The sequence below is a fragment of the Emydura macquarii genome, unplaced genomic scaffold (assembly GCF_026122565.2).
Source record: "Emydura macquarii macquarii isolate MOO-44397 ecotype Brisbane River unplaced genomic scaffold, CSIRO-AGI_Emac_v2 contig_2365, whole genome shotgun sequence".
Lineage (NCBI taxonomy): Eukaryota > Metazoa > Chordata > Testudines > Chelidae > Emydura > Emydura macquarii.
Genome location: NW_027132502.1, coordinates 1,241,327 through 1,251,006, shown reverse-complemented (window position 1 = coordinate 1,251,006; position 9,680 = coordinate 1,241,327). Strand labels below are relative to the sequence as shown.

At 56.6% G+C, this 9,680-nt stretch overlaps 1 protein-coding gene across 1 annotated transcript in view; it reads right to left on the bottom strand.

Moving 5' to 3' along the window:
- Positions 1–6,301: 6,301 nt before the first annotated feature.
- The window catches only part of P3H2 (prolyl 3-hydroxylase 2), a 105,800-nt gene continuing 102,421 nt past the window's right edge, over positions 6,302–9,680 (bottom strand). The window contains exons 14-15 of the mRNA XM_067561059.1: positions 8,261–8,401; positions 6,302–6,444 (exon numbers count right to left, since the gene is read on the bottom strand). Of these exons, the coding sequence (XP_067417160.1) occupies positions 6,352–6,444; positions 8,261–8,401 (234 nt within the window). The 3' untranslated portion in view covers positions 6,302–6,351. The remainder of the gene's footprint in view (positions 6,445–8,260; positions 8,402–9,680) is intronic.

The following is a 9,680-nucleotide window of genomic DNA, read 5'->3' as shown; positions in this document are numbered from 1 at the left end:
GAGGAGTTACAAAGCCAAAAGAGCCCCCAAGAAAAGTTTCTGACTAGGGGATCTGTCCCTGGAGCCACTCGTCTGTAACTGTATTAGAGAAGAAGAATGTGCACAAGTGGTTAAGGGTTACAGAGGAGAGACACACACAGCGGGCGTGGCTCCTGAAAGGTGTTTCCCAGCTTTCTGAACCGGACAAGCACTGGAAGACTTGACCAGCGGGTGCCTTACTAGATAGGAAAGTGACTTGTCAGTCAGCACAGGCTACGGCTTGGGTTTTCTGGCTTTCTTTTTCTTGTGTTTTCAAACCCTTTCACTTGCTTTTTTTTGAATCTCTGTCTCAAACCATTAAATGACCTTCCACTTGGTTTTCCCGTAGCCACGTCTAAGTGCCTTGAGGGTTGAACGGGGGTGAAACAAGCGAACTGGGATGCCCTGCTTCCACGGAGGCAGAAGATAACCCACGAGGAATGTAGCGGGGTGGGTGAATTGCTCGGCTCCGTGGGCGGGTGCAATCTGGGGCTGAGTGGAGCCAGTAGCAGGCAGCGGGCGGGCACAGACAAGGCTCCATCAGGCTGGGTGCAGGCGGTAGCCACTCACCCCAGACACCTCGGGTAACCCCAAAACGTGCCCCACTGTTATTCCCCCAGACGTAGGAGATGAGTAGCAGCTGAGATACCATGGCCAGGTGTCAATGCATAGATGGGGACTTGGTAAGGGTGACCCCTGCAAAGAGGAACAAGTGAGTGGGAACGTTTGGAGTTAAAAACACCTGCTGGCTCCATTCATCCAAAACTCCCTGATTTGGTGGCAGGGGCCAAGGCCGGGCTGGCTGGCGGACCAGGCAGGCCCTGGGGTGTGGCACTAGGCAGCCTTTCACCACAGGGTTGCTAGTTGAAACCAAGGCCAGATTCAAAGTGGGAGAGTAGCTTACGTGTCTGGTGCCGCTTGAGAGCCTGTGTGAAAGGGCGCACTGGTCCCTGTCCCAGGCTCACCCAGGGCGGGCTGCAGGAGGAGCCGCCCACTTCAGAGGTGGCGTGGAAGTGAGGACTGAGGCCCACGGCCAGGGTCTGGCACGGCTGCTGCTTGCACGGATGTTGCGTAGCCTATCCCTCTGCTGTGACCAGCCAGGGGGCCAGCCGCCTCGCTCGCGACTGGCCACGTGATGTCTGAATAGCACCTCAGGGCCGGAGCCAGGATCCGGGCCTTTCCTAGCCGGGAGGAGCTAGCCATCATCATTAAAGGAACGGCCGGGCTGACCCAGACATCATGGCCGTGGAAATTCTAGTCTGCAAAAATAGGCAGGGGCGAGAACTGGCTCTGAGAGCATCCCCGTGAGGCTGGAGTAGAGACAAGGGCGTTGGTGTGGGTGAGCGAGCAGGGGCTGGGGGTAAGGTGGACTCTCCGCATGCTGAATGTGCCCCATGGGCCCTTTCGGCTAGAGTCAGCCCTGGCGCCATTTCACCATCCGCCGCTCAGGGTGGTGGGGGGGGTTCCAGTGCCACGGAGGCGATGCGGAGCAGACGCTCATGGATGGTGGCGTGTTGCTGTATGGCCCAGAGCGGCTTTGCAGGGTATAACCCTGCTCTTGTATATTCACGAGCAGCATTGCCAGCAGAGGGCGGGAAGTGATTATTATTCCCTCTATTCGGCACTGGGGTGGCTACAGCTGGAATAGTGTGTCCAGTTTTGGGCCCCCCACTGCAGAAAGGATGTGGACAAAGTGGAGAGTGGCCAGCGGAGGGCAACGAAAATTAGTAGGGGGCTGGAGCACAAGACTTCTGAGGAGAGGCTGAGGGAACTAGGCTTGTTTAGTCTGCAGAAGAGAAGAATGAGGGGGGATTTGATAGCGGCCTTTAACTACCTGAAAGGGGGTTCCAGGGAGGATGGAGCTAGGCTGTTCTCAGTGGTGGCAGATGACAGAACAAGGCGCAATGGTCTCAAGTTGCAGTGGGGGAGGTCTAGGTTGGATATTAGGAAAAAAAGATTTCCCTAGGAGGGTGGTGAAGCCCTGGAATGGGTTACCTAGGGAGGTGGTAGACTAGCCAGCCTTAGAGGTTTTAAGGCCCAGTGTGACAAAGCCCTGGCTGGGATGATTGCGTTGGGCTTGGGCCTGCTTTGGACAGGGAGTCGGACTAGATGACCCTGTCACCCCCTAATCTAGGATGCTATGAACATGCCTCGGCACACAGCCAGTCCCCAGCCGTTGGCGAACCAGCTCCGTGCCGCCACAGCCCCTCCTGCAAAGCCGAGAGTGCAGGGGACTGCACGTGTGCCCAGGCGCGTGCCGATTTACTGTGGCTGAATTGTACGCGGGAGGAGGCGGGGCCCGATCCTAGAAGCTGTCTGGACACCACTGAAATGAAGGCGAGTTTGGGACCTAAACACTGTCGAGGCTCCAGGCGTACGTGCATTCCACAGGGGCGCATTGGCAGCTGGACCATAGCCTTTTAACGGCCGTGTACGCCCCGTTCCCCAGCCCAGGGGTGTGCTGGCTCCGAGCCATGCTGCAGTGCCACACACACGGCCTGGTCCTGAGCCGGGCGGTGCCTGGCGCTGGGCTGTAACTGCCGAGCCGCGCCTGCTGCTCTCAGCACAAGGCTCCAGCAGCTGCCCCGAACTAGCAGCATCCACCCAGCAAAGGCCATGTGAGCCGTGTAGACAAGGGCAGCATCCCTGTCTGCTCCGGCAATGCAATGGGCTCACAAGCTGGGTATGGGGGGGGGAAGAGAGCGGGTGGAGTGGGGCAAGACCCTTGCTTAAAAAGCTTTATTTTGGGCTAATGCTGGCCGTGTGTGTGTGTGTGTGTGTGAGAGAGAGAGGCAGATGACAGCTCCAGGGTGGGACCGTTGGGGCAAGGAGCAAGGATGGGCCACTGATCAGATGGGGAAAGCCGTGCCCAGCGCCAGCCGCGGCTAGGAGCCAGTGGTAACGGCTGATTTCGGTGGCGAGGCGCGGCATACCTCAGAACTCGTTATGGCCCCCCCCCCCCGCTCCACCCGGCTGTCTTGTGTAAGAGCCAGGCAAAGGGACCATATTTAGCATGACCACGCAGCAGGCAGCCCTGGGACTCAGATCGGCCCACAATGGGGAAAGGCGGCTTTGCCCCATGCCCGAGCTAAGCAGGATGCACTGGCTTTCCTCCGCGCCAAGTGAGGTGCTGGCACGACTGTCTGTGGGGGCAGGAGGCCGTGTGTGTGTGTGTTGGGGGGGGGGGGCGGGGTGGGGGGAGAGGAGGCTGTAATGTGCCTCCCCCACCCCCCCTGAGGCAACGGGCCCCCCCCCCCTCCCCAAAAAAAAACACAGTGGCTCTCTTATGTCCAGGGGCCACCTGCTTCCTTGCCATTGGGTGCCCTTTGCCCTGTGGCCGGCCTCTAGAGACTTGTGGAGCCGGCCGCATGGTGCATGTCCCTCCTGGCTACCTGGGCTGCCTGCAGGCACCTTCCCTGCCCACCCCCAAAAAACCCCCCAAATATCCAGCTATAGACAATTGCCGTGGGAACAAGGCCGTGCCCGCCTGCTCAGACAGCAGCTCATGGCCCATTGGCCTTTCCAGCAAAACCCCGGCTCAGCGGCAGGCTGCACTTGTTCCCTCACGCCCTTCACCACCCAGCGTCGTCATGCTCCAGGCTGTGTTTGCCACCACTGCAACACCCCCCCCCCCCCGGGGGGGGGGGGGGGGGGGGGCCCGGCTGCTAGCCACATGCCATTGGAGGCGGGCAAAACTAGCTTCATCCGCTGCTGTATCGCGGTGCAGCTCTACCTTGTCTAGCCGCCTGTGTAAGTTAGAGCAGCCTGGAGGCTGCCCTAATTTAGGGTCACACTGGTGTCCAACAGCCCCAGGGGGACAGTGTGCATGTGCGAATTGCCAGCGTGCAATGGTACTTGAGCCAGACCCTCAATCCCGGTCACACCCTCCCAATGGCCCCGGGGGTGGGGGAGAGAGAGAGAGACGCATTCAGGCACATACACCAGCTCCCTGGCACCTGCTGGTTGATGGCGTAAATCAGCTGCTGTTATGACCCACTGTGTTGCTGAAACAGGCTAAAGCCCCCCACTTCACCCTGTGTGTGACTGGCCTCACAGTGGTCAGCCATGTCTGCTGCTGCTCCACACAGCCTGCGCCACGCCTGCGTGCGTGCCCGGCGCTGGGCAGGGGAGAACGCTGTGAAAACTCATTTATCTACTCAGCGCCGCTAAGGTCAGCCGGGATCATGATGACCAGACCCTCACCCCCACGCCTCTGAGCTCTGATTCTGAAACACAGCCAGGGGCCCAGCTCCTTTGCTGGGTACTTGTCCAGGAAAACCCACACGGTTAATGAACACGCGCACGCACCCACACACACACACACCCACAGGGTTTGAGCCCATTCCATCCCCTTTGCATGGTGGAGGGCAACGCGGTGCAGAGACCATGCAGCCTTGGGACAACCAGGAGTGAAAGCCTCCGAAGAAAGGGCTGGCACAGCCCGGAGAGGCTCTGCGTTCTAAAGATGGGCGCTAGTGTTTCCTATAGCGAGCTCTTCCCCTCCTCCTCCTCCCCCTCCCCCCCCCCCGTTTGGATTACTCATCCATGGCCAGGGAGCTGTCCTGTGTTTAGTTCATTCCCCTGGGTTTAGACATAGCAGCAGCCAAGCCCCAGCCTCCCCAGGCAGCGTGACACTGCATCTGACGTTTCGTTGCTTTCCTGCACGAACTGCTGTAGACGCGTGTAAACGGGGCGGCTCCCTTCTGGCCTCGCACCGCATGAGAACTGGAGTTTGCATCACACAGGTGTAGACTAGCAGGCTTGCTCTTGAAGGCTCCAGTTTATGCAGCTGTGCTGGGGGAGAGGTTTTTCAGGCGCCTGGGATGTGCAGAGGTAGGATGAACCATTGCTCCCCCCGGCCCCCAGCCGGGAAGGAGTGGGCGCTAGTGTTACATTTTTGCTGGGGGCAGCGGTGTAACCCCACTGTAAAGACATCGACGTAGCATTTCGTGGTTAGGCACCGGTTGTCGGTGTGCACACACAGCTTGTGACGATGGAGCTGGCGTTCCTCATGCGTTGCCGCGGCTGTTGCTTTAACAGGGCACCGTGCGCGTCAGGGGGCCAGGCCAGAGGCTCAGGGATATTAGAAAAAAAAATAGGCTGAACCTGCCCCACAGGTGCCCTGGCCTACTGCAGAGCCAAAAACATTGACATCACCACCCTGGGGGCTGGGGCAAGAACCCCTGGGACACAGGGCAGGAGCGCAGGCCGGCCCTTGAGCAATAGCCGCAGTTGCCTACAAGGGGGGCTGAGGGAATTTGCCCCCTCCTAGCCTCAGCTGGTAAAGGCTACGCTGTGGCTATCAGGGGCTGTTTATCAGGCCCCTAAGTAGGCCACTAAGTCTGTGTCTTGCTGCGTCGTCTTCTCCACATGCAGGTTGAATGCAGTCCTAGGGCCAGGACAAGGGCTATCCCATCAGCAGCTCAGCTGTTCTACGTCAGGGAATCATGGACGCCAAGGAGGATCTGACCCTAAGCCATGCACTTGGTCAGATTCTCAATGGCTTCCACGATTACCCTGATTTACAGCAGCGCAGGCTCTGATTGGATAAGCCTGGTCCTGGTGCCAGGGTTATATTCACCCTTCACGTGGAGAAGACGAGGACACAGCAAGGTATGAACGTAGTGGCCTGCCGGAGCTCTTGGACTTCATAAACAGCACACGCTACCCGCAGATGCCAAATCCTTTATGGTAGCCTCACTGTGAACAGATGCAAAATGCACATCAAGCAATATGTCACCCTAACACCCCTGAGACCGGCACGCCGACTACACCAGCTGGTGGCCAGGGACCGCTAACTTTACATGGCCACCTCCTGCACCGCAATGGAAGCCCAGAGAGGACGGCATGAAGCTGAGTACCCCCAGTTGTTAATGGGAAAATGCAATCCGTGTGTGCACCGCTGGAAATCAGACTGCTGGGTTTGGTCCTCTTTCCATCATACTGCTTTGCACGGGACTTCTGCAAAACACAGGTGGGAATCCTTGGCAGAGCAATTACACCGTGTGCTCAGCAGACCTCATTTGTTAAAGGACAGGGAATAGGACGCGTGAAGCCGTAGATCCTCCATGAACCCCCTGATCTATGTTCTCCTTGGCAGGATCTGAGGAGAGACCCCTGCCTGCAGAACTGGAAGAGGGCCTGTCAGGGGAACAGAGGCCTAAAAAGGGACCTGGAGAAGTGCTGGGGAAAGCCAGCGAATGCAGCTGGGAGAGTCAGCACCAGCAGAGGGAGAAGCTCCCCACTTGCCCTGAGGCGCTGTGTAAAAATAAAAGGGCTCTAGTAAAGTTAACAATATTAAATAAATATTTAATCGAAAGTCCTTGGCCTAGTTCATAGCTCATCCTTTGGGTTGATGTTCAGGTCGCCGGCTCCCAGGTGCTCTTGGTCTAACGTTGCTATCACTTCGTCTGCCTGCATTCGCTCCTGCGGAGAAGCGGAGGAGGAGGAAGAATAAATAACAGCAGCCGCTTCGGTGTCTGTTCTCCTCCACGGAGGAGGAAATTCAGCCTGGCACAGAAGGCTGGTGTAAGACCTAGACACAACTCGCCTGGGGGTGCAGTGTGGGCTCATGGATAGGGCACCAAGCTGGCACTCGGGAGAGCGAGCATCAGCTCTACTGCGACCTTGGGGATGTCACTTGACTGCTCTGTGCCTCAGTTTCCCCTCCCACCCTTTGACTGTCTCACCTATTTAGATTTTAAGCTCTTTGGAGGCCGGCCTCATCCGATGCACGTACAGCACCCAACACATAGAACTACAGCACCACCGTGTACATATGTCCTGAACCAAGGCCCCACGGGGTGGGCAGGCTGGGGTTGCCGGACCCCCCCAGGAGCCCATAAATCAGAAGCACTATCTGGTGACTGAATTAGCAGCCTGGGTGTCAGGAGGGCTGGGTTTTATTCCGTTTTGCTAGTGGCTTTCTGTGCGTCCTGGGTGGGGGGAGCTACTGAACCCCTCTGCACCCGAATTTCGCCATTGGTGAAAAGGGCCCTATCTGGCTGAAGTAACTAACGGCTGCTAAGGGCTTTGAGATCGCTGGCCGAAAGCACTCTGCGCTCACAAAGCAGGAGAGGTCCCCTGGTCTTCTGCCTTGCTGTGGATTTCCATTGGGACGCTGCACCCGTCATTCACCGAATGGCCCAGCAGGTGTCACTAATGCTCAGCACCAACGTTGCCCTAAAGGTTACGTCTACACTGGACTCAACACCCGCAGGACAAACCGGAGCTGAGAGGACGGCAGGATTTGGGTCTGGCGCAAAGGGCGCTGACCCTCACATCACGGACCCTTGAGGTACGTCTCCACTGCAGCCCGGGGGTGTGACCGGCAACTCGTGCCGACGGACCCGTGCTTGCTGTACTCCAGCTAGCTCGCCACAAACAGCCGTGAGGACGCCGCAGCGTGGCCTGTGCAAGCCCGCCTTGGCTGCCGGGGACGCGCTCACTTGGGACGCCCCTGCCACGGCATCTTCGCTGCTTTGCTTTGTCTTGCGAACTAGCTAGAGCGCCGCTGGCGCAGATCTCTCTGCAGGAGCTGCCATCCGCACCCTCGGCACCAGTGTAGACGTATCTTGGGAAAAGCGAGCTGTCCCCCCGCCCACACACCCCTCTGTCATGCTGGGAATGGCCAGGAGGCATTGCTACCAGAGACACAAGCATGGGGGGACCGAGGAACTCCTTCCCCTGGGTCTCATGGGCCTCACTTCCCGTTGAAAATCCTCCCCGTTTTTTATGCCTGTCAGTAACAGCGGTACCTCTGGAAGCTCAGAAGCTTCAGGGCAATACTCATGACAGGGGTGAGGAAGGGTGGTTGTAGTCCCCGGCCCACAACAGGACACAACTGACCAGCTGCATTATGGGTCGGGTGACCATATTTCCCGAAGGGAAAACGGGACACCAAACGGGGCTGGCCCAAGCTGCTCACCTGAGCCCTGCCCTCCCTCCCCACCCCCCACCCGCGTGCGAGGCTGGTCAATCCCATCAGTTATTCCATCTCTAACGCTACGCCCCATACAGCATGACAGTATCCAAAGCCCTGAAGAGGGGTTCCACCCGGATCTGGAAACGTGATTCCAAGGCGGACGCAACACTTCTGTCTAGGCAGGCGTCTCTGTGGCTAGACAAAAGGGCCTCTTTGACCGTTACAAGGAGCTCCCTGGTTTTCACTAGCTGCCCTGCTCTGTGATGCCCCCATGCCATTTGTGGCCATCGCTGCTCCAGCCATGATGAAAGAACTCACCACCTCTCTGTAAAGTGGGTCCAAAGTGAACCAGAGGGCCACAGCACACCGCTGGCCTTTGGTGACGGCTTTGACCCCGTGGGGGTTCTCCCCGCCAGACGAGAAGCTAATCATGCGCCCACACTTTGGCTTGATAGAAGCCTGTAAAAAACAAAACAAAGAAGTAAAACATTGCAAACACAACCAGCATCGACACTCATGGCAAAGAACAAGCACCTGTTTTTACACGGCAGATCTCTTGTTTTCCCCTGGGTTCGCATACGTTCAGGCTTTAGTGGGTCTCTCTGGATAACTCCGTGAGCTAATGATCTGTATGGTACTCGGAAATTCAATACATTGCCAAGACGGGCATCATTTTGCCCAAGAAGGGCGGCTCAGTGCCGTTGCAGAAGACTAATCCAGAGGAGACGAGGCAGTGTGTAAACTCTGTGCAAAATTCAATGCAACACACTCCACTATTGCAAACCGGCTGTGCTCAAACTAGGCAGTAATTAAGTGCCCCGTCAATGAGAGCCCGTTAACCTTCACACGCTGGCTGAGCATCAGGAAGTAAGGCAGACATTTTTTAACAGTGAGGGCAATTCTTACAAAAGTTAATTTACCAAGAGTCATGGTGGATTCTTCGTCACTGACCATTTTGAAATCAAGACTGGGTGTTTTTCTAAAAGTTCTGCTCTAGGAATGGTTTTCAGGGCAGGTCTCCGGCCTGGGCTATCCTGGGGAGTCACTTTCGAGGAAAGATGTGGACAAAAATGATCAAAGGTTCAGAAAACCTGACCCAGGAGGAAAGGTTAAAAAAACCTGGCATGTTTAGTCTTGAGAAAAGGAGACCCGGGGGGGACCTGGTAACAGGCTTCAAATATGTTAAGGTCCGATATAAAGAGGATGATGATCAAGTGTTCTCCATGTCCACTGGAGATAGGACAAGAAGCAATGGGCTTAAGGTGCAACAAGGGAGATTCGGGTTAGATATTAAGGAAAATTATCTAATGCTAAGGGTGGGTAAGCTCTGGAAGAGGCTTCCAGGGAGGCTGTGGACTCCCCCCCACTGGAGGTTTTTAAGAACAGGTTGGACAAACCCCTGTCAGGGTTGGTCTAGGTTTTCTTGGTCCTTCCTCAGCACCGGGGCCTGGACTTGATGATCTCTCAAAGTTCCTTCCAGCCTTACTTTTCTATGATCCTCTCACCAACAGGTTAAATGTTCCTGCTTCAGATTCTGTATGCAGTGTTCTTGTAGCTGTGTCTGCCTCAGGATATTAGAGAGGCGAGGTGGGTGAGGTAGTATCTTTTATTGGACCAGCGTCTGTCGGCGTCAAGAGAGACAAGCTTTCGTATCTCACCCACCTTGTCTCACTTGCTTCAAATTTGGCCAGTAGAGGGCGAAAAAGTTCAGACAATCAGGCACACGCGAAGTAGGATT